Consider the following 25,620-nt stretch of genomic DNA (forward strand, 5'->3'; position numbering starts at 1 on the left):
AATTTATGTACAGAAAAAAAAAAATTAAAAAAACGCATACCACATTCAAGTTTTAGAATTTTTCCCTGATGAGCTACAAAAGCTATGGAAGAAATAACTCATGTTTTTGATTCTGCTATATGCTGACTACCTGTGTTAAATTTGGTGCCAATATCTAAAACCAATCAAATTCTATTGTTTTTTTTTCTTCTTCAAGAAAGCATTTGTGGGTAAACAAATAGTGCCAAACTATGCTGAATTGAGTCAAAAATGGTCCAGAAAAGTCTCAATATTATTTATTGAGTAAGTTTTTACAATGAAATTAGTTGCTTTAACAATATTGGCAGTAAAAAATTATTTTTAGATGGTTTTTTTGACACGTTTCATATTACACAACTAAATATTCAACTTATATGTGATATACAAATGCGGTGGACTACTAAAAGTAGATATGACATTAAATGTCCACCAGTTTCCTGCTGTAATAAAAAAAATCCATGCCCTTTGTAAGTGCTCGATTTACTGTATTTACAAAACAAAGAAAGAATTAAATAAAAATAAAATACCAGGGTCTCAGAAGGATAGAAAAAAATTACCTAAAAAGTTAAAAGAGGCAGTGGATCAAAATTCAGAGGTGGGGTTGCTATAAACTCTGTACCCTGTCTGTGCCATGCTTGAAAGCAGATCCGGTCCAGAATCAGGCAGATAGGTCCATCATACTGGGAGGATTTCCAGGGTGTTACATTATGCTCACCATTAGCGGTGCAATTAACACATCGTCACCTGTTGGCTGTTGTCTTCTGGGAGCGATCCATTGTGCTAGGGTCAGAGAAGGGGACTGGGTGGAAACCGAATCCACCAGCTGGACCCACAGCACCACCAGCAGCAGCAGGACCAGAAGCAGAGGGAGCAGCACCTGGGAGGAGCAATGACTGGTGCTGCAGAAACAGCGGGAGCTGGGGACACACAGATAGCAGCTGTGCTACCACCTGAGCACCAGAACACAGTAGGACAGCCCTCTGATCAGCACCCTGCCTGTGTGGCCTCTTCAGAGGAAGACCTGCAGGACAGGGCTGGCATGGAGGAAGTCCCTGGCCCACTAATGGCAGAGGATAGGGTGACCAAGAGGGCAAAGGAGAGCTAACAAGCACAGGACTGCCAAGAAAAAAGAGAGAGAAAGGTATTATTTACCCATTTATACAGAAGACATTTACAGACCCTTCCAACCCTGGCCATGGAAACCAACACCATGTCCACCATTCTGAACTACCCGCTAACCATTCCTCCCCCTTATCCAACAACAACAATAACAATGAAGAATAATAACACAATACTTCAACTGTTAACATACTAAAAGTCCTGTCTTCTGTCATATCAAGTGTCACTTAGCTATTTACTGAAACAGAACTGCATTAGAAGGCTCATACAGACATAGAAACACTACAGCATGAATCCCCCTTCCTGGATCATGGACTTGTCATGGCAGAAGCGCTTGCAAGGTTTTATGGACCCTAGAGCTATGTTGTCAAGGTCTTCCAAGGCAAACAGGTCTGGGGTGACAATCCAGAAGAACATGATCCAAATAAACCCATAATGAATGGTAAAAAGGCTTAAGATTCAGTTTACCTTGGCTGGAACAGGGTTACTGGGACCCATCCCTGGAGCCAGGCCTGGGGGTGTTGTCCACACAGTGTCTTACCCGAAGGGTTGTTTGCCTGCAACAGATGATAAAATGTCAGTCCTTTCATCCACTATCACCATGTGTCCTCCTTGCCCTGGAAACCAATCTTTGTATCCTCCCTCCCTCCAGTGTTGATGGCAAAGGATACATCAATGTATACGACCGCAGAAGTCTTTTCAAATTTCTGGGTGACAAATGTGTCGTCTCCTTTCATCCACTGCCACCTCACCTCCTTGCCCCCGAAACCACAATGTAGCCAAATTTGTGTGTGGTTCAGTAGGATATTATCACACAGTGTCTCACCTGAAGGGTAGTTTGCCTGCAACAGATAATAAAGTGTCATTTTTGTGGCTCATATCCTACAGACAAATTCAGCTATTTGAAATGGGAAGCAGGTAAATATTTTGCTTGTACATGTTGCTTAAACAAACATGACTCTAAACATAAGTAAGCATGTGAATATGCATGAATGAATTTATTCAACTAACTGTTTCCAAAGGAAGTATTTATTACTGACATACTGTATTTGATATCAAATGTTACAGTTGGAAATGATTGTTTTTCAGTGTACATGAGAAAACAATATGATAATATGAAGCAACATATCCATTTCACTAATCTATGGAAATGTTTCTGATTTAGCCTAATGAACTGGCAATAAAATGTAGGCTGTCACAGCATATCATATGGTTGGTTGCATCCAAGGTGGTTGGCCGAGTTCAATTTTATTTTCCCATTCATCTCATTACTGTATAGTCCCATGGTAGCAGGTCATGTCTATATGGGATACAAGAGATGTCAGCAAGTGGTGTCTAATCCATCAGTATGATAGAGGAATTAAATCTGGCCTTATTTCTACTTCTAGAAGGAAAGTTAGAATGTCACAGTATAGCTACAATATATGATCGGAATGAGTGATCTGGTTGTTCAGAACATGGTGCACATTGGGATTCTGGAATAACAGTAAATTATTTTTGTTTACTATGAGATATTTACTTTGATATAATGCTGCTGATTTCATATTAATTATTGTCTCAACACAAATCACAATGTCAGGTTCATGTTTGTACAGGCTGCTGTGGCCTACATGCAATTGTACTTGGTAAATGGACTGCATTTATATAGCGCTTTTATCCAAAGTGCTTTACAATTGATGCCTCTCATTCGCCAGAGCAGTTAGGGGTTAGGTGTCTTGCTCAAGGACACTTCGACATGCCCAGGGCGGGGTTTAAACCGGCAACCCTCCGACTGCCAGACAAGCGGTCTTACCTCCTGAGCTATGTCGCCCACACTTCCAAGCTATTTTGCGGTATTAAAAAGGCTGTCCACATATAAGATCTGTGATTGGCCATGTTAGGGAGAGGAGCTCAGCTGTCTTGGAGGCCCTCAAAGTAGAGCTGCTGCTCCTCTGCATCATAATGGGTCAGCTGAGGTGATTCGGGCATCTGATAATGATGCCTCCTGGGAGGGGACCCAGGGGCACGGCCACCTGGGAGGAGATCCAGGGCCAGACCTAGGACATGCTGGAGAGGTTATATATATACTGGCTTGGGATCACCAGTCCTCCCAAATTTGGCCAATATTATTCAGATTTTTATTTTTTTCCCCCACCTCTCTTATGCGATTTGCTCAGAAGTCAGCACCAAGCTTCTCAGTTTCACACACACATATTTACTGTACTTGCTGTTTTTTTAACCTTCTAACTTTGTTAAGCAACCTTGGGAAAGATGCTATATAAATAAAATGTATTATTATTATTATTATTATTATTATTATTATTATTATTATTTCCACCCACTTGGTGCAAGGATTGTTCTCTCGCATGCAACAGCAGGTAAGCAGGAGAAGGAAGGAGGGATGTGTGTTTACATAGCTAATTCACTATATATTAGATTAGTAGGCAGCAGGGATTGAATTGAGGTGGGTGGGGAGGGGGGTCCCACATAGTATGGTTGTAATAAGTATAATGGCCAAAAATGATCAATTCCTTTGGCCGGCACATAGTAGCGCTTCTTATTTGGCCTGTAGGAGGAATAAATCTGCAAACCACGGCGTTCTTTATGTTGCGACGGTACTTCTACATGCATGGTCACAGTCAGATTGTTCTCTCTGCATGGACATCAGATGTTGACCAATCAAAATCCTCCTAGGCACCATAGGCATGAGCGGGTGCAAATACAGCCCTCTTACTCAGTCATCTATTTATGTAGAACTTCACATTTAGCTATATTGAATTTCGTTAGCCAGGTTTCCACCCACATCAGGATTTTGTTTAAATCTTCTTGGTTTACTTTAGTAGATTGCAAACTATCAGCTTGGCCCCCTTGTTTTGTATCATCTGCAAATTTAACTAATGTACTTTCAATGTCCCGGTCAAGGTCATTGATATAAATGAAGAAAAGCAGTGGCCCCAGCACCGATCATTGTCCCACAGTATCCTGCTCAGATCCCCCCCAAGATCTCTCCTACTACTTTTTGTGTTCTACCCTGTAGTCAGTTCCAAACTCACTCTGAAATACATCATGTAATTTCTAATGTCTTCATTTTGCTAATGGAAATCTGAGTATATAAAATCATAAGCCCATAGTCAAACCTTGGTAACTTCTTCAAAGAATACCAGATAATTTTCCAAAGTTCCAAAACTATAAGGTGGGTGAGGGTCTGTTTAGTACATAATCTTTTTTATCTTGAAAATTGATTACTGTGGATAATAAATGGGTATACCACGGTCAAATTTTTAATTATTTTTTTTATCATAAAAAATGTGCATTAGACATATGTTAGGCCAACAAAATGGTTCTTGACTCCCTCACCAAAAAGCTAAAGTAGGTGCCAAAATAGCAGTATATAAATTAAGATATTGCTACCAACTATATACACACATGCAGGTTGACGGGCTAGGTTGCAGTTTTCCCGGCCTTTCTTCTTGTTTGTAGTCTAAATCTGGCCATACTGTAGGTGGATTTGTACAAGTGAAGAGGCAATGAAGAGGCACAGACAGTGGAAGGGGAAAGCTGGTTTGTTTAGAAAACACAATGGGCCTCATTCATGAAACATGTGTACGATCACATTTGATCGTAAACTGTGTGTAAGAATGTTTCTAAGAATATTTTGGCATTCATAATTTTTATCTTAACTCATGGCTGTTTCCTTAGGCTAATCACAAGAACAAGATTACGCATAAAATTTACAAACAGTCAGCATTCATCATCTCATACACCTGGGATATGCACAAAAACAAAGGCCTGCACATGTGTCATGAATCTCATATTGGTATTTCGTAGGAACATTTTTAAGAACAAATGTAAGAATGATTTAAGAAAAGTTTTGTGAATGAGGCCCAATGTTTTTTTTTACCAATGTACTGTAGCTTTTACAGTGAACTGTTTTGTCAGCACACTGTCAAAATGGATAAATCCACCACTGGATGTTTCTGTCTTTTAAACTTTACATTGCTGTTGTTTTTGTCAATAACAATGCAGGTAAATTGGCAGAATTTCTTTAGATTAGTTTACGGAAACATTGGTGAAAGTTTAACTGTTCTTGTCATCACTTAGCCTACATCAGTCATTTGGTGCATAGTTACCCATAAACATTTTTTACACATGAATAGAGTAGTCAGTGTGTCTATATGAGCATTTTGGTCCTTATGTTGACAACGTTTCTGGAGAGAAATTATTAGAATTTACAAGACCAGTAAATTGCTTGGTGCTCCATGCAAACAATTTCCATGGTGATTGAACTTTCGTCCTACTTTGGAGGCATTTTTTGAATAGTGGTTAGCTTCAAGATGAGGCAAATTTGTCCTTAATCAGTTTTGGATGGCATGAAGCATTTTAAACTATGTTCCAATATTACCTGAATGTTTAATACGGGACAAATTTTAACGTGTCAAAATTCAAATAAGGATAAGCATGCGCGTTCCTTTCGATCCCTAAATGGGACAATTCTTTGTGACGCCACGCCTCAGTCGTCTCCACAGAAACTTTTGTCCCTGTAGCCAATGAGAAAGCCGATAACTCCGGGATAGAGGCTCTGTGCGGAACATTTGCAATATTTTATTGGTTTCCCTTGAAATATATGTTATTAAACGATATAGTATATAATCCGTTGAAGAATGTAGAGACCAAAGGCAGATCTCGCCGCTATAACCGGTCTATGATAGAACGGTTGCCGCGGTGACGGATTAACCAGAGTAGCCTTCAATATCACCATCATCAATGGCAATTACGTCTATAAAGATTTTTTTTGAAGAACAGTAAAACGGGAAATTCAATGACTGTACCAGCCAAATATACCGGCAAAGGAAAAGAAACCAAATAGGCCTAGGCTGTATCGAATTAGGACGCAACACGGAACTGAAACTGAACAGAACAGAAGCGAATTTGCCTTGACTCTAAAAATGAACTGAGCACAATTTAGAAAGGAATTAATAGAATCCGTGGCAGTTGCGTGGTGTTTGGGTGTCGTCATGTATCATTTCTCAAGAAGGATATGTTTCTGCTGGGATCACATTTATTTATGGACATGAGACGGTGTAGCCTATAGGCTACTACTCATTTAGCAACTGATTAGGTACGAAATTTAGTTAATTATAATTTTGGCCTGTACAATTTATGGTAAATACCTCATTAGTTTATAGCCTATTAATGTTTACGTTTTCCACATTAACATTGGCAATGTTCCCTTATGTAAGATAATAATAATTTAATCGAACTATCCGCAAATGCAGGTAATTTGTTCGGACTGGGTGCTTATTATTATGGTATAGCTATTATGTAGCCTATAATGTAAAGGTTCAGAGCATTCGGTTTTTCACATTGAGAAAACATATCTTTATTAAAAAACTATTGTCTTGTCTCAGATTTCATCCCACTCGAAGGCAGATGCACGAGGCAGGACAAAACAGCCACCTAGGAGAAGAAATTCGAATCTATAAATTCTTCAGCCTGTTTAATTACGTCGATGACAGGCAGTGAAAGCTGTTTTAGTGAAATACAATAGAAAAACAGAGGACGCATCTGCACGGATAACCTGACAGAACGGAAAAGCCTGAGGGAAGTGGTGGTCCTTTTAAAACCCCGTTATGCAGAGACGAGACAAAAAGGCAGTTATGCGATGAACTCAGAAGGTGAGACAGAAATCAATTCATACAAATTACGTACACATGACAAGAGTGAAGACGCTGGATCATGACATTGAGTTAATGCAACGTTTGCATATCATTTTTTATCCCAGTTGCATTTGGCATTAAGCCTCGTAAGATGATTTTTAAATCATTAATAACTAGCAAACAGGTGTCTACGGATTAATCGAATATCCAAATCACAAAAAGGTGAAGAGGACGACGTTAAGAAGCATTCCAGCACCCTGCTAAGGATAATGGAAGTAGATCGGGACATGTACCGGCAATTTCAGGACTGGTGTCTCAGGACATATGGGGATTCAGGGAAGACAAAGACCGTGACTCGTAAAAAATACGAAAGAATTGTCCAGCTCCTGAACGGGTCTGAGTCCAACTCATCAGACAATGCAAAGTTCAAATTTTGGGTAAAATCTAAAGGATTTCAGCTTGGCGTTCCAGATGATAACAGCGAAGAAAAACAAGTGCTCTACGTTCCAGTGAAAACAACGGTTAGTAAATTGATAGCGCTTTATCGAGTAAGAAAACGTGAAACTGTACCAGACTAAACCAGGCAATTCCCATTTAGGACGAGCTATCTAGAGTCTTGTGTGAACTCGTTTTCAAATGTAATTACCACATGAACGTTGGACTATGCATTTGTATTATATTATATAATATGATTAAATTACTCCAAAGGCTAGCAAAATGTAAGCGATGCATTAATTAAGAGGGGCGACAAAGCTTCCGTAAATGGATTAGCTTTTTATAGAGGAATGTCTAAATGATATTTGCTCGTTGATTCGGAAGCTAATGTTGGCTACATAATATGTTGTACTTGTGTCTTAAATGTTATAATGCAACATAACATAGTATTTTGATTATAACCAGCGTGTGGTTTTCAGTCCCACCATTGGTTTTTCTGCATGGAAATAATATTGACTCTTTAGATCCATAATGGGGACTGCAACAAAGGCGCCTTTATTACTACATTGAGTCTTTAGCGAAATAAACAAATCAACGAAGCATCTGAAATTTGTTCTTGGTCCAAAATAATTTGGTTGAAGCAGGTGTGCAATATGCATAGCCTGCCCTACAGACACCAATAACTATTGGACATGATGGCGGAAGTCAAAGATAGAATTTTAAACAAAAATCACTCACATTTTGTACACGTTTGGGTATTACATGCCGCAGATAGCAGTGTTTTTGTTCCTGTACCTGTAGGCTATTCTGTTTTCAAAAGCTGATTTGTATTAGGCATTGTCAGCATCGATTGATAGCCTACTGCTCCACCTGCAGTGTCGCGTTTGATGACCCAAATTCTCTTTGGCTCGAAAGTTTACATAATTTCCCGAGATTTGTCCAAAACCGGAGTGAGGGAACTATACGAATCTGATTACTTTTACGCTGCTTTTTTCTTTTCTTTTTTATTATTATTTTTAATAAAGCCTGACATATGGGCATTTGGGGCTTACGATTGGTCAATCAGTTAGCTGTTCAGCTAAGCTACTCATAGGTTACCAGTCCTACAGTAGCCTATGTCTAGATAACGTCCTTCCAAAAAGTGTCACACAACAGGTTGAATGGTGGAACAATTAGTTTACATTTAACTGGTTCATGATCTGCCCACAAATTATAGGCAGGGTTATTTATATGTCATCAAAACATTTTCAACGAAGGCCTGATTTAACAGTTAGTTTTTATGCATTTACTAAATTCCCAAACCATTATGCTACACTGCCATAAAAAACACAAACATCAAGCTGTATTTTGAGGACATAAGGAGCAAATACATGTATAGAAAGGAAAGATTTATGGTTTGGTGTACAATTACGTTTTAAAATAAATGCCTAAATGGAGACAGATGTTGTAAATTTGGCTGAAAACTAGATGCAGCACAATTTTCTTGTTTAAAAAAAAGTGTAACAATGCTAAATTGCATTGTCCACAGCAAATAAACAATTAAATGTGTTGCAAATGCATGGTGCTGTGAAATTTTTTGCAAATTTAAGGGTTAGAAAGTATCATCCACTAGAATTGAGGTATCATCAGAAGCTAGTGATGATATCATCAGAGTCCTTGGTAATAGCCCATTTGCCGAATATGATAATGGGGGCAGTCACACATAGATGGCCCTACAATAACGGCATATGTATAGCAATTACATAAAATCACATAACCATGTCCGAATATACACTACATGGCCAAAAGCATGTGGACACCTGACATCTCTTTCCAAAATTATGGGCATTAATATGGAGTTGATCCACCATTTGCTGCTATAACAGCCTCCACTCTTTTGGTAAGGCTGTATACTATATGTTGGAGCATTGCTGCAGGGATTTGCTTCCATTCAGCGAGAAGAGCATTAATGAGGTCTAGCACTTATTGGGCAATTCGGCCTGGCTTGCAGTTGGCTTTCCAATTGATCCCAGAGTTGTTGGATGGGGTTGAGGTCCGGGCTCTGGGCAGACCAGTCAAGTTTTTCTGCACTGATCTTGACAAAACCATTTATCTATGGATGTCACTGTGTGCCCAGGGGCATTGTCATGCAGTAACACGAAAGCGCCTTCCCCAAACTGTTGCCACAAAGTTGGAAGCACAGACCTATCTAAAATGTCATTGCATGAATATTTGCCTTCACTGCAATGAAGGGGCCTAGCCCAAACCATGAAAAAACAGCCTCAGACTATAACTGAACAGGTAATGTTGCTGCTGCTGCTGCTGATGCTTGGCTGCAGCTCTTGCTCGATTGCTTGTGTCTGACATGCAGTTCCTGTTAGTGGTGGAAAGAGCAAGAATCTGGTGGTGTTTGGAAAAGTTTGATACAGGATTGGGCTTTCAAATGGATATTTAATATTAGTTTGAGTTTTTAAAAACCCATATTTATAAGTATGGTAAGATGATTTTGCTCCTAAAATTAAAATATTTTTTGCTGTCAGGGGACAGGGGAAATTTCCACTTTTTTCCTCCGTTAAGCACATGGCTAGCAAACTAGCCAGTTAGATAATTCGGTTACCTTCTGACTGACCAGAGTTTTTGTGGTTTTTCAACCCCCAGGAGCAAAATATCATTGTAGTTAGTTAGTTTTCTTTTATTGATATGTGCTAACATTGACTGTAGTTTATTATAATCTGATTCCAGGTAAATTTTGGTTGTATTCTTCTGAGATATAAATAAAATATTTCCTACTACAGTCATTGCTATTTTGTAAAAAGCTATCTTAAATGAGTTGATTATAACCAGAGGGATTCCGGGTAGTTACTGGGTTGTTCTTTTTTGTGTTATTTATTCAACGCTTAATGTTACATAGTTAAAAGTGCCTTATTTCCCTTATAGGGGAACATGAAAAGGGCCTTGCGGTAGGTGTGTGTGTCCGGCCACCAGCTTCGTACAGTAGTGTGAACTGCTCTTTGGAAACATAAAACAAGCTTGTCAGTAATATGAGTGTTATTATGGGTGACATCAATTACCTTGCTATTAATTTGGAATTGATTGAAAAAAGTGAGGAAGAATTTTTAGATGTTATAAATGACCTTTTTTGCCAGAGTATCAGTCAATCAGCCTACACGAGGGAAATCAATTCTGGATCTGGTGCTATGTAATGATCTGGACAGAATTTGTAGCATAGAGGCAATTGAGCCACTTGGGACTAGTGATGATTCTGCAGTTAGAATCGAAGTATTATGGCAAAAGCCCTCCTCTATGGCCAGAATAAAAAAATTTAGATGAGCCAATTTTAACAAGATGCAAGACAATTTAAGTAATATTGACTGGGTGCAACTTCTTAACTGCAAGACTGTGAATGAAAAGTGGGGTAGGTTCAAAAGGGTTATTCTTGAGGCCCAATGTATTCCAAAGGTAAAGAAAAGTAAGTTGAAGTAGTTTCCCATGTGGATGAACAAAGTCATACAGGAAAGTTTGAGGAAAAAACAAAACTGCTTAAGATACAAATGACAGCACCGAGAGTAATAAGGCTGAATATTGTATACGTTTCTTTCAAATTTCTTTTTAAAGGAGTACCATGGTGATTTTCACACTTTCTCGGTTTTATGTGCTATTTGCACAAGAGGCATTGAAGAAACACAATGAGCAAAGTATTAAATATGTCCGTTCTGTATTTTTGGAGAAATATGCGTTTTAAATTCATCGTCCTATTTTCAACCGGTTGAGAAAGTTGTCATTTTGCTACGTCACGAATACAGTAAGCACTCCCATTTCCAAGCCCCGTAAAGAAATCTGACAGGACACACCGTCCTGCTGTTCAGACAATGCAAGTATTTGACTTTCCAAATGTTAGCTAGCTAGGAGGTTTGCTTTCATAAGGCAATGTTATCGATAACGTTTGTAATCGATATACTTAGATTTCAAAACGGTATTTGATAAGGTACCACATGAGACTTGTTAGTAAAACGAAGACAGTAGGAATTAGAGGATATATTTCAGAGTGGATTTGGAACTGGCTACAGGGTAGAACACAAAGAGCAGTAGTAGGAGGGATATTGACTGAACTGTTGGAAGTGGAGTCCTAGAAGGATTGGTGCTGGGACCACTGCTCTTCCTCATATATATCAATGACCTTGACAGGGACATAGAAAGTACATAAGTCAAATTTGCAGATGATACAAAGCTGGGAGGCCCAGCTAATAGATTGTAACCTACTAAAGTAATCCAAAAAATTGAAATAAAATCCGGAAGTTGGCAGAAACCTGGAAATGAAATTTAATATAGCCAAATGTAAAGTTCTGCATGTGGGAAATAAAAACATTAGGCAGGACTACTTTAAGGGAGGAACAAAATTGGATCTGCTCAACATGAAAAATATTTGGCAGTAATGGTTGATCAAAGCCTTTCAGGTTCTAGGCACTGTGCTGTAGCACTAAAAAAATGGATGCTGTGATATATAGCCAAAAGTATTCACTATACATCCAAGGAAGTTATACCTATCATATACCATACATTTGTTAGACCACACTTGGAGTATTGTGTGCTGTTCTGGGGACCATACTACAAGAAAGATAGAGAATCTCTGGAAAAGGTTCAAAGAAGAGCAACCAAATTGATTCCTGGCATGAAAGAGAAGAGCTATGAGGAAAGACTTACGATGCTTAAGTTGGTCATAGCTATGTCTGATATTGTGTTATTATATATACGATATTTACACTTGTTGCACCATCTAAAAATATGACTAGGCGCAGCTAAGTCCAGCATAGACAATGCGTGTTCATGTTCACATATTGTATCGCGCGAATGCTGCAAGGTTCTGCACGTTGCTTGGCTACAATACTACTACTGCTTGATTTGTTCACATTAATCATATCCCCGAAAGTATTCTGAAGAGTTCCATTAGCATAAAATCTTATGAAATGTTTCAACACTATTCCGGTCAGAAACATGCTCTTATTGTGGTGAGAGCTCATCAGTCAATGCAAACAGCTCAACCCTGCTGAAACGAAAGCATTCAATCAACTCATATATTGATAGGAATTGTCTTGTAATATTCTCTTGCTTCTGAAAGCATTCTGGTTGTGCAAACTATACATGAGATGTGCTGTATTCAGAGGTTGTTGTTTTTCATTTTTAATTTCTTCTGTCATCAACTGTAGAGATCTTCCTTGGTGTACTAGGCCCTTTGTGATTACTGAACTCACCAGTGCACTCTTTCTTCTTAATGAGGCTCCAAACTGTACATTTTGGCAAGCCTAAGGTATGACTTCCTCGACTTTCATTGGCACAACTCATGTTTTATTGGCAGGTCCTCATGTTGACAAACACAAATAAAATACTCCAAATTAATCAAAATAGGTGGACTAATCAGGAACATCTGTTCTGAAACATTATGACGTCCTGAAGTGGAAAATACCATGAAATAAAAGCAGAGACTGTGCACTTCAACCACATGCGAATTGTTTGATTACAAATCTAAAATTGTGTAGTACAGAGCCATCCATCCATTATCTATACCCGCTTATCCTGGGCAGGGTTGCATGGGGTGCTGGAGCCTATGCCAGTGTGCACTGGGTGAGAGGCAGGAATACACTCTGGACAGGCCACCATTCTATCACAGGGCACACACACCATTCAGTCGCACTCATACCTATGGGCAATTTAGGGTCTCCAATTAGCCTACCTGCATGTCTTTGGACTGTGGGAGGAAACCGGAGTACCCGGAGGAAACCCACGCGGACATGGGGAGAACATGCAAACTCCACACAGAAAGGCCCAAGCTGAGATTTGAACCCACAACCTTTTTGCTGTGAGGCAACAGTGGTAACCACTGTAGAGCCAAATAAATAAAAAGTGTGTCTCTATCCCGAACATTATGGAGCTCATTGTATATACCTGCTATACCCACTGCTACTTCTGTTCTGGCCTTTCTTTACATGATTTCTCCACAATTTCAATTTGTGTTCAATTTCAGTAGTTTAATTTCTATAGTATTTAATTTAGTGCTCACCTTTATTTTATTAGCAAACAATAAAGAAATTTACATTGATAAGATACAGTTGCTTTTGTTTTTATATCACTTTAAAGCATAGGTCAGTATAACTCAGTCATATTTTAGCAGTTCTTCCATAATTCATAAAAACCCCATAAAAGTTGTTAGTCTTGTTGAGGGCTTTAACAATAACTCAGGCACATGACATGGCATTGATTGGCCCTCATGGTGGCTCTATATAACAATGTCATTATTTATTTCATTTTATACATATTTTAAAAGTCTATTCAATCATACTATAACCTGTATGAATATTTAACCTGTAACCCATTAGAATAAGATCTGACCATTGGTATCCATGTTTTAATGGTTCCCGTTTGCCATCAGAGGGCAGCAAAGAACTCATCTAGTGGTTGTTCTGAATCTTCTGGATTATATAATTATTGTCTTCAACTATTCCTTATTTGGCTGTGTATTTAATTTGTCCCAGTTCTTCCCTTCCTATGGAGTCTCCAGCCTTGTGTTTGCTTGCCTGTGGTTGCTAGTACAGGTTGTCATTTGTTTTTCCAATTTCAGTCCTTTTGTAGTTTTCCTTGTGTCCATGCTTATTTTTGTACCTATTTTTATTTCAGTAGCTGCACTTATTTTTGTTTATTAAGACACCACTTTACTATTTATCCTGCATCCTGTGCTTGTTCTCTCTGCATTTTGGTCCACATCTTGGTCGTCATGTACCTCATCATTCTGCACAATTTTGCTAATTACATCCAGAATACTGCTTTTTAAGTAAATCTCCCGTCAACATTTGTATTGGCATTCACATTTCATTGACGTATACTTTGAATGCTTATCTTACTCAATAATGAAATGGACGATAGCTGTGCTAAGTGCTGTCATGCGTCAAGGGGAGCACTGTCGAGCTGCCTGGCAAATGTTTAACTTTTTGTGCAGCTCAACCAAACAGAAATTAACATTTGAGAACACTGTGTGCAGAGAAATGTACCTTTAATCTACACACTTATCCTATTTCACACCATCCATCGTTGCTGGATTATTCAACAAAGAAACATGTTACACTGAATATGTGGAGTCATCTCACATTGATATCCATAATTCCTAAGAGAACAGATTGACCAGTGATTCAGCTCCCCTAGAATTGAAGTTATGCTACAAGTATTTATCATTCCCACATTCTGTGTGTAGCATTTTTCTGCAGTGTTGTTGTGTCAGAGTTGTTTCATGGCATAGGCTCAGTTACAAGGTGGCAAAAATGCTACTTTATGCTACCATAAACCTGATTGCTTGATTTGTACTACCATGAACCACAAAATCTGTTTAATTTCTTCAGAATATCAGGAGGCATTCTTAAACACCATATGTGCTACGGTAAATGAGCATAGTTGAACCACACCCAGAACCAACCTCAACCAAAACAGGGCCCTGCCCTGCTTGCAGTTGACATGCTTCCTTGCCACAGCGGATCTTCCTGTATGAGGGCTCCTGCTCATACAGTTTCAGCATTGCAGCAGCATGTGCCATGCTGCCCTGTCCTGTGGGGCCTGCAGAGACTACTGTGCCTGTCTGTCATGTGGTTGCCTCTAACCTTACCCAGAGGGTCTTCCAAATACCACTGCAGCTGCAATAGGAAGGGGCTGCATTTTCACTCGTTTTCATTAGGCCTGTTATAAATGCATAATTTGATGTGCCTTTAGGGAGGATTAAGGACTTTTTGAGGGATTAGAATGGACACAGACATGCTGTATAATTGTTGTTAATGGTTTATTTTTCACTGCTGCCCAGCTTGTTCTTTAGCACCTGCAGGGGTAAGTTTTTGGTTTCTTTTTATGTGCAATACACAAATAAAGGAATAAAATAGCCAATTCTTCATCCTGTTTTGATGTGTCCTGCATAATCATCACCCTCTACTTAGGCATTAAAAGTAGCAGTGTACAGTAAATGAACCGCAAGATATTGCAGTGCAGAGTGTGCGTGACAGATCAAGTGTTGCCCGAGGCGGCCGCTTACCCTCTCCTTGGGACTGTGTGGTTGCTCTGGAGCAAGGGGCTGGGAATTCTATCTGGGTTGCCATGGAGACAATTTATTATGCTTGCCTGTGGTCGGTGTTCCATACCAACAGCTTCACAAGTAAAAAGGGGGGGGGGGGGGGGGGCACAAAAGAGGATTACAGGCTGTGTAGCAACACCATACACATTAGGTTGAAAATGTTGTAATTATTCCGCAATTCTTGCTCACTCTGATTATACACAGTTAAATAGCCAATGCAAATCATTAGAGAAAGCGGACAATGTTTACTGACTGTTTTCCAGAATACCGCTGCAATAAACTAGAGCAGCTGGTAAATATATGTTGAGAACAATGGTGTCACAGCACAGGCAGAATAATGATGTATTAAAACATGAATGTTAATATTTTTAAATATTCAAGAGTAACAGAACAGCTTACTGAATATTAATGTCTTCAATTGAAAAGGAAAGCATGGTTCAGCCAATCGGCTCAGAAATTTCAGAATGCTGTCCGGAATTCTGACCCATAACAAGTTTGCAGTCTATAGAAAATCTCCCACTTGATTCTATACCAGGCTTGACCAACGGGTTAAGGAAATGGCCATATGTTTTCTAGTCAATTTCAAATTAGTATTCTGGAGGAAAATATTTCCAGTTAAACATGTAAGGTCAAATGCTACTTGTCAGTAATTATAAATTCGATTGATGTTTATGCACAGGTATTCACATCAATGTCAATACATGAAAGAGGAGACAGAAAAGAAACTGACTATGATCACATTTAACTACACCTTTCAGAGACTTTAACTTTCTCTTCCTTAAAAACAGAATAGACTGTGAAGGTTGCAAATTTATGTACATGTTCCTGCTGTGGACAGCTTGATTTATTTATTCATTTTTTGCCTACATTCAGGAAATATCCACACGTTGTGTTTTTAGTTAAGATGAGGCTATAGGATTCAAAGGTATTTGCATATTGCCTTCATCAGTGTACAGTAGTTCGCTGAAGGCTTATTTATATGCTTACTCCAATAGTGTTAATGAGTAGTTTAGTCATGGCAGCAACCAAAAAGTAATTGGATTCTACTCTTCTTGCATCCTTTGGGCAAAAAAAACAAACAAAAAAAAAACAGTGGTGTGTTAATCTGTTGCCTTCTTCAGTGAAGACTGCCTCAGCATATAGAACCATTTCTTACGACACAACAACATACAATAGCCCTACAGACGAGCACATCACTTGCTGTAGCATAACAAAGGAAGGGAGAGTATTGTAATGTAGTCTAACACAATGAAGGTCCAACTTGGGTGGCTGATTACAGGAATGAAAATAAGATAAGTCTGATCCAAATGACAGGTGGTGCTGGTGTGGTTGAGGGCGAGTGCTCTGCTCTGTGACGTCTGGTTTTTCACTAGCTATATAAATGTACATTCCTTTTTATTTTACAGGATGGTGTAGGGATGGATGAAAAAGTGTCCTTGAGACAAGTTGCTGTGGTGGAGGATTTCTTTGACATCATTTACTCCATGCATGTTGAGCGCGGAACCAATGGGGAGAAAATACGGAAACACGCAGGGCAGAAAAGAACATACAAAGCGGTGAGTAGCCTGTACTGGTTCAGGATAACAGGTAACACACTTACTGAATTTGGTCATGTGGTTGAGTTCCAGCTTATGGGACCCTAGAATATATTGCATTATGCCAGATTGTGACCAGTGCAATTGCATTTAATGACACGGTTTGTGCACAGCTACTGTACAAAAGCAGGATGTACAATCAGTTGCAAAACAAGCCTCACAGTTTCAATATTCAATTTCCTTGTTAATTGATTCAGCCTAAGCTACTGGTGCACCCATTTGTCAGAATAAATTAGCATTTTAATAGAAGAATTTTCAGAGAGGCAAATTGCTGAGCTGAAAATTTATCTCAGATTCTCTGAGGGAGGAGAACGCTGTAAACACTCAGGAAAGGAGCCGTTGTTCTTAAAATGCAGGTTAAACATACATTTTCCGAATAAAAGACAAAGATAGATGTAAATACTAATACTAATAATTACCTAATAATTTTGTGTTTAAAACATTTGCATTGCTTAACTAGCAACAACAGGCCTTAGCTAGCAACATGTGCAGCGAACATAATTTACCGGAGTTCTTGGTAGAAACAATGGACAAAACGCGACCAAATTGCTCTCTCAGGTCAAAAATAAGGTCACTAATAAAAGAGTTTCTTATTAGTAAGGAATAAAATGACTTAACCAAAGTTTCATGTTTTTAACGATTATTTATTTTTAGGTTTACCCACGTTTTCTTGTCCAGGTTTATTCACACTGGACTAGTCATTTTTCTGTCTTTGTGCTTAATCAGAGAGCGGATGTATATAACATATTTAGAGTATATAACAGGCCTTAGTATATCTGGCCCTTGGTGGCTAATGAAAAATGGAAATATCCTCTGGGATATAAGCATAAAATGCATGGCCCTGGCTATCCAGTTCCAGCATCTCAGAAATTCAAATAATTTAATGATAAATTTACTACTACTACTACCACTACTACTAGTACTAGTACTACCACTACCACTATGACCACCACCACTACTTAGTGGTAGTTCAAATGGCCAATAAACTATTTTACTGCCAACAGGGCACTTGATGACTCTATGTTTAACCTTTAAAAGATCATACCCTTTTCCCTGTTTGTGGGGAATTCTTTGAAGGGCCTTTTTATTTTCTTTTGTTTTTAATACCCTACCATGGAATTGAAACCGTATGCAATGTCTTTTTCTAGATTTCAGAGACCTATGCATTTCTACCACGAGAAGCAGTTACAAGGTTTTTGATGAGCTGTTCTGAATGCCAGAAGAGAATGCATTTGAGCCAAGAAGGTGGAGAACATAAAGGTGAGTTTCCAAGATCAGTGTACATTTATTTACAATGAAAATATTTTTGTTGAATAATGATTTACCCTGAAGCCTTGTGCCAATTGTCAAAAATCATCTGAATCTATAGCTGTTAGGACCTGGTTTAAAATTGGAAAAATTTGTTTTGGTTTTTATACGAAATGACCGAACTGTGGTGTCGGTTAGCCCATCATAACATCCATAGTGTTATTAACATTATTTTCAATGCCTTCATCAAATGTTAAAAATTGCATTTATTTCCAAGAGTGGAGCTGTCTTTGAATTCAGTCTTTAAAAATGTTTATAGTAATCCAACTGAATGTTAAGTTACTAGAAGTATTCCCGGTTCCCTTACTAAAGAGACACTCTACAGCAGGGGTGCCCAATACGTCTATTGCGATCGACCAATCGATCACAGAGGACATGCTGGTATATCATGTGTTATTTAAAAAAAAAATACATCACTTAAAATGCTAATTCTTCCAGTTTTCATCCCTCTTTTGTATGGCTTCTGCCTGACAGACAGCTATACTTGATTGATGTGAAATGTGGCCAATCTGCTGCTGTTGAGAACTTTGTGACATTCATGATATAGATACAATTGTGCACTCAAGATTTCACAGTATGGTCACGTAAATGTCCAATATTACGTGATAGCAGCACGATAACTTTACCAGTGCATTTTATATGGGGCAGGGCAGTTGTGGTGACATGATAAATCTGGTCCATTTAAGGCAGGGAATTTCGCTGTCTATCCGATGGATAATGGTGTGAATCTAAACCTGGGAATTTGTCCAGACATGACACTGGTCTAATGATTTTACTTGAATGCCCATACAGGTTTCTATACAATCTGGCTTATATTTTTTTACGTGATAGTAACTGATAATGCGAATGGCACGGGGCAATCGTGGTGATGATGTGATATGGTCCATTTTAGGTTTCACTTTCAATATCCAATGGATAATGGTGTTTTTAATCTAGACTGGGATTTTTCCTTGTTCAGATATGATGCTGGTCTACCACTTAATGCAGGTAGCCTACAACTGTACAGTACATGATTTTGGAAATACGAATATACACAAGCTTATACACAAGTTTTTCTGCGGGAAATGTGAAGGGTGGGGAGTTGATTTGATTGACCTCAAGGAAGACGAGAGGGAGAAATGCATGCTGCTGCATGAAAGGACATTGATTGAAGGGGAACGAAAAATTTAAAGACATTTGATTGACATACACAAACGCTGATACTCAATGACGTAAAATCACAATTAAAATATTCCAGGAAGTGTAGGAAAAAAAGATTTGGAGTGAAAATACACAAGTATTAGAATTAAATTATTTTTTTGAATATGTACTTTTAGACCAGTGGCGGACTGGGAACAAAAATCACAGGCCAAATATTTGTCTCAATTAACACACCAAAATAATGAACGTCAATTAACGTCACCTAATATCATGTGTATTAAAAAACAGCAGCAAATATTGGGACTGTTGACAAATGCTATCAATTATTTATAATCAGATTACTGTAAAATTTCTGAAATCCTATGGGGCATTTTGTAAGGGTCAATAAGGTGCAGGTTTTAAGTTATTAGCTTATATACTGAATATAAAGACTATTTATTTAAGAACAATGTCATAAGACTATTTTATAGTATTGTAACATTCTGTCGTTTCAGAAAATGGAAAGCAACCTACTTTAGTCACCAGCATAATTGACTACAACATGCCAATTACCATGGCCTACATGAAGCACATGAAGCTGCAGCTGTTGAATTCCCATAATGATGAGGTAAAGATCTTGAAGTTTGATTAAGGGGCCTGCTACCCTAGGCCCCCTGCTGTTGTTGTTTGTATTTTTTCCTAACACTTACAAAAAGTGTAACACAATTGGTGCTTTGTTGAAAATTAAAACTTTGTTGGATTCGGGGGACATGGCAGTAGGCCATACACCAAGGACAAAATTTATTTGACTCTTTGGTGACTTATCATAGCTGGTACATTGTATGATGTTAAAAATGAGAGCTGTGCAGGCCACATACTACTCATTTTCTTATGAGTAATTGTTACTCATTAATACGACAGCACACATCTAAAAGGTGAGTACCAGCACTCAATAAGTATTCTCCAGTATAGGTTTTATTTAAAGAAAAGGTATTCAGGTAAAAGTAGCCCTGCTAAAAATTACTTGAATAAAGCCTTGATCACCCTGACACAAAGTCTATGGTCAAATTAAGTGAATATTACAAAATGCCCCCTACTATTTCTACTATAACACCAAATGGGGGGCAGTTCACAGTAGCAGTTTCTGAGAGCCCAGCTGTTTTTGATGCTTCCAATGACTTCCACTCAAATTTAAATGACAAAAACTGTGTGGAAGGTTGTTAGTAGTAATACCAGTTTAGTTAAATGTAAATTTTAATAGCTGTGTCTCCCTCACTAGATAAGTAGTTAATGCTAGCTAGCCTGCACCAACATTGGCACTTCTGGTATAAGACCGGACACCCATGCACTTGACAAATAACCAACAAACAAAGTCAGATTGTTGTAATTGCATACAATCATATTCTGTGTTAAGATGCATAATAATAATTTTTTTTAAAAGGCAAGTAAAAATGTTGTTCTTACTTATGTGAATTGGCCAGCCTGTCAGTACCACCATGTTGACTACTTGATGTAGAGCCTCAGCACAGTTATTCCACATATCTTGCAAAGCTCCCTAAATTTCATACTTCTGTGTGGTCAGGATCATGGAACAACACTGCCCACTCCAACTATCAATACAGTACAAAAAAATGTTATTTTTAAAAAATTGTGTCATGACATGACACAATCCAGCAAGAACAGAACTTTTTACAGAATACTGGTGATGAGAGAAAATGAGGGAATGGAAACAAAGGTGTTAAGCCAGGCAAGAAGAAAAGTATGGTTGATATCATTGACAGTCCCCTCATAGGAGATTTGATATGGATGTTCTCCAAATCAATGTGAACACATTTCAATACATTATCGGACAAAAATACCACGTTTGTCTCATTTTTGTTGCTTATCTAAACAACACATCAACATAATAAAGAAATAAGTATGTGATTCTGAGAAATCAATTTGCAATATTTGCAGTTCTACAGCCAGTTTGAAATGAAATATTTTAGTAACTTCATGTGCAGATACACAGTCTACAATGTTAGGGTCGAATACCTTGATTTGAATTCTGTTTGAATACTGCAAGCATGGACTTAAATGTTTTCCATAAACAGTTTGTCTCTGTGTTGATCTTTTTAAAAACATGCGTCTGACGCTTGAGAAGCCATAACACAAAGCCTATAAATAGCTCAACATTTATTGTAGGCATGGGGTAGGTTATGTATGAACAAGGGTGTAGGGCTGTATCTCGGTGATACAGCTCGGCGCAAAGTAGCAGTAACCCAAACACAAGTGTCTTTACTAGTTTCAGACCAATGCAGTTGTCATTTTCCAATCTAGCACCCATGTTGTTTCAACAGTAAATGAAAATGAGGGTGGCACCCTCTGAAACCCCACAAACAAATATTCTTCATTTACCTTAGAAATAACTTAGAAATTCACTTAGAAACAATCAAACTTCTTGGTTTTAACCTTGCTGTGAGCTCTGACCAGTGCTCAGCTGCCAAGCTGCAGTAAGGCAGGCCTGTAAGTAGTATGTAGGCTTCTGTAATTTGCTGTGGCTGCATGAAATTAGGCAGAGCCTCCCAGCACCCCTTTTATTAGTAATCAAAGTTTATTGGAATTTCACAGGGAAGTGGAAGGGAGGGAAAGGAGGGAACTCATGTCTTTCACCAACAGTCTCACCCTCAGATACACACACACACATACACACACGTACGCGAGCAGACAGTACTTTCTCTACAATATCAATTGATTTTACAGTTGACTGTGCAGACTTCTCACCTTAGACCTCACCCCACTGGTCGAGCTCATAGCGTCGAAGAGGTACACAAACAGTGTGAGCCTACAAGGAGGAAAATTTAATTAAAAAGGAATTATTTACAAAAATATAAAATCAAATCAACGATTTACAAAAAAATAATGCCCTTTTATCACAATCACAGTGCAGTGTCCTTTATGCAAGAATTTGCTGATAAACAAGCAAAGCTCCGATAAACATAAATAATATATGATTTTGGAAAATCCCTCCCATTGATTCCCAATAATTTGCACTTTGAGCTCCCCCTCTTGGTCATTCTGAGTGGCACATCTTCCCTTTAGAGGATTATTATTGTGTCATCCACTGCAGTGATCTTCTGTGGTCAACCAGGTTGTTTGCTATTGCTGACCTCACCAGTGTGTTCTTGCTTCTTAATGTATGGAACAGGTACATTGATTTTGACACACGCAGTGTTTTGGGTATGTCTATAATCGATTTATTCAGAATTTTCAGCCTCATGATGACCTGCTTTTCTGCAGTTGACACTTCTTTGGTCCTCATGTTGAGAGACAATGCCAAAATGCTCCAAATGCAAGTGCCTTGGAATCAATACTAGGTCTTTTGTTAGCTTTCTTGTGGATGAACTAATGATGCAACAACACATAGTTAGCCAAGAAACAGTTGAGCAGCCAACTGTCCAATTACTTTTAGCTATAATTCCTTCAGGGATTATGCAATATGCATGTAAATATCCTCAAATTAAAGCTGACAGCCTGCACATATTCATTGTTTCATTTCAAATCCAATGTGCTGGAGTACAGAGGCAAAACACAAATTCTGTCACTGTTCAGATACTTACGGGCCACAATCGGATATCACTCCCAGCGATCACAGAGCAGAAAGGATTTTTAAAGCATAATAAAGTATTTTGTAGTTCAAGGTTTTATGTAGAAGAAGATGGGGTAGATTATAAAATGGCCAATTTCTATTTGAATTAAATGGGGTTTGTAGTAGAAGGTGAGAGTGAAAATAAGAAACTAGATGCCGAATTTAACCTTAGCTGTCACGCTAGCACAATAGCTTTCTGTCTAGCCACTGCTGTACAGTACAGTGAGGTTACAATGCTACCTAGTGATCCCCTGTCTTACCCAGTCATGCATAGGTAACTGTTAATATGTTAATAAGGTCCTGGGGCTTATAGCTTATAGTAATTTTAACAAACTACTGTTATTATACTATTCATTGCAATATGATTTATTTCGAAATATATTTTACACCTCTTGAAGTACAGATGCAATGATTTATGCATATTTCTGTGTAAGTAAAAACTATCCATTATCTATACCAGCTTATCCTGGGCACGGTCGCAGGGAAGTAAAAACTATGCAAAAATAAAAATAAAGACATTATACTCTGCAACTTCACAATCTCCCAGAATGCATTTCTGTCTTGCATGTGGCAACATTAAAGCCATACATTGCAGTCTGGGAAAATGTGGCAGTTAGGAAAAGAAAATAATTGATCACTCTTCTCTTGGAAAAATGCAAAAAAGATGGGCAGCCATCAAAGTGAACAAGCTCAACAACACCATTGTAATAGTTCGATGAATAATCATCCTTTGAATAAGTTTAGGATTTGGATTTTCCATGTTAGCTTATAACGGTGAGCCACACACCACAGCAAAAATTTTTTTTTGTCTGTGCAGAATAGTTAATACAATTCTGAAGTTGAAACAGAATCAACATTTCACATTTAATTTCAGCAAATATACTTTCATATTCGATTTCACTTCCAAATAAGAGGTTTAGATAAACAAGACTTATTTGAAATAAATTAAACTTGTATCTTGATATACCCCATAGATGCCGTTGAGAAGCTACTGACATGGAGAAAAAAAACTCTAAAAACCTTGACAGTGAAGCAGGTGCGTAAAATACTATCAGAACAGATAGGAATGATGGCTAATATTACGAAAATGACCCAGGTTGAAAAAAACAGAACAAAAACAAACAAAAAAAATTATCCTACAAGTACAGGAAATAATGAAATTAAATACATAGACATGGTATTTAGGATCTATAAGTTAATATGCATCTTATCATAAAGAAACAATGATAAAACTGGGCAAAATAAGTGAGACTCCCAAAGCAATGTTTTCAATCTCCCACCCTCTCACTCACTGTTCATATTTGAATCTAATGAACTCCCCCCCCCCCCCCATTTTTTTTCCTGCCCGCTTCCTCACTGTTGCCTCTTCAGCAAGCCCATTCCCAGTGAAAAATGCAGAACCATATAAGAACCTTGCCCCTAGACGTTTCATGAGCGAGCATTGTTTTCTTAGAAGGTTTTGATTTCTGTATAATTGGCTTTAAACAGCATGTTCTTTCTGGCCAGGCTTCCATTGCTGAGCAAGCAGATTCTTCTGATCACACCCTCATTTCTGAGCAAACATCTATTTCTCAGCAAACCTCTATTTCTCAGAATAGTCCTAATTCCAAGCAAGACACTTTTTTGGAGTTTTTTTAGCCTTAAATTCATCAAACATATCTACATTAGTAAAATGTAACAACAATTAACTTCCTGATACAAATTTGTGTTCATGTGTTTCTTATGCTTTGTGGGATGCTGATTGAAAAACAAGAACAGAACAATATGAACATGCTCATTTCTTATTTGGAAAGAAATTTAAAAAATGTGTGAAAATATTGGATGGCTCTGCACTGTAGCAGAGCATACAGCAGAGGGAGCCCTGTGGTACACTCTAGTGTGGGAGCGTACTGTTGGCAATATTTAATTTGTTAGCAACTTCCTCATTCATGTATTTAACACCTTTGGATGAAACAAGGAGTGTATATTTGTTCAAGAACATAGGCAAATGTGGTTAGACCAGGAATGTATCAGTTTAAATGTATCATTTGTGACCAATTTTAGCAGCTGGATATGGTTTTTATGGCATAATGGTGTCAAACATGGACATGTATATATGCTTACGGTAAATCTGCAGATGATATAAGATAGCTTGTGGTTATTTTTATCTTTTATGAAAAGAAAAAATAAATGTCTGCAAAGTTCCATGGCAACATGCTGATGAGACAATCAAGCTTGTGATTCTCACTTCACCACTGGCATATTTTTTTTAGGACAGCTCTGTAGATAGCCATGAATTTGACATGAGTGACTCTACAAGGATGTCAGCGATGAACTCTGACCTGGGCTCCAATGGGGAGGACAGGATGAACAGTCCACAGACTCGGCAGTTGCATAAGGATGGTAAGCAGGAAGTAATCCTTTTTAGTACAGAGATACTCCTACCAGGGGTAGAACAAAACACAACCATGTTTTATCATAACTTTGACATGTCCTCTTCATGACATGGATGGCCGTATATTTTACAATTGTTCTATTGATATAGTTGCAATCTTGGGTCTCAGTGGGGTCTGGATGCTGTTGGTGTGGAAATCGATGCTATAATGCTGGATCAGCCTGATGCTGCTGGGCTTCATTCTTGGCGGTAGAAGGTAGCAAAGAAAACACAGCCTTCCTGGTGTTAACCACATGAGAATTATTTAA

The 25,620-nt window shown here is 38.3% G+C and overlaps 2 protein-coding genes across 6 annotated transcripts in view; one reads left to right on the forward strand and one right to left on the reverse strand.

The window, feature by feature from the left end:
* The window catches only part of dtna (dystrobrevin, alpha), an 86,016-nt gene extending 70,655 nt beyond the window's left edge, over positions 1 to 15,361 (reverse strand). For 3 of the 4 annotated variants that reach the window (XM_064347073.1, XM_064347071.1, XM_064347070.1), the window contains exons 1-2: positions 1,606 to 1,694; positions 763 to 1,134 (exon numbers count right to left, since the gene is read on the reverse strand). In XM_064347073.1, coding sequence (XP_064203143.1) covers positions 763 to 794 — 32 coding nt within the window. In that variant the 5' untranslated portion in view covers positions 795 to 1,134; positions 1,606 to 1,694. Of the gene's footprint in view, positions 1 to 762; positions 1,135 to 1,605; positions 1,695 to 1,963; positions 1,980 to 15,249 lie in introns of those variants that run through there. The other variant, XM_064347069.1, reaches the window with a different exon arrangement.
* LOC135261125 (nucleolar protein 4-like) overlaps positions 5,708 to 25,620 on the forward strand; it is a 34,463-nt gene continuing 14,550 nt past the window's right edge. For both annotated transcript variants that reach the window (XM_064347079.1, XM_064347080.1), the window contains exons 1-5: positions 5,708 to 7,294; positions 16,695 to 16,844; positions 18,032 to 18,143; positions 19,826 to 19,938; positions 25,191 to 25,320. In XM_064347079.1, the coding sequence (XP_064203149.1) occupies positions 7,043 to 7,294; positions 16,695 to 16,844; positions 18,032 to 18,143; positions 19,826 to 19,938; positions 25,191 to 25,320 (757 nt within the window). In that variant the 5' untranslated portion in view covers positions 5,708 to 7,042. The remainder of the gene's footprint in view (positions 7,295 to 16,694; positions 16,845 to 18,031; positions 18,144 to 19,825; positions 19,939 to 25,190; positions 25,321 to 25,620) is intronic.

Source organism: Anguilla rostrata, chromosome 8, assembly GCF_018555375.3.
Source record: "Anguilla rostrata isolate EN2019 chromosome 8, ASM1855537v3, whole genome shotgun sequence".
NCBI lineage: Eukaryota > Metazoa > Chordata > Actinopteri > Anguilliformes > Anguillidae > Anguilla > Anguilla rostrata.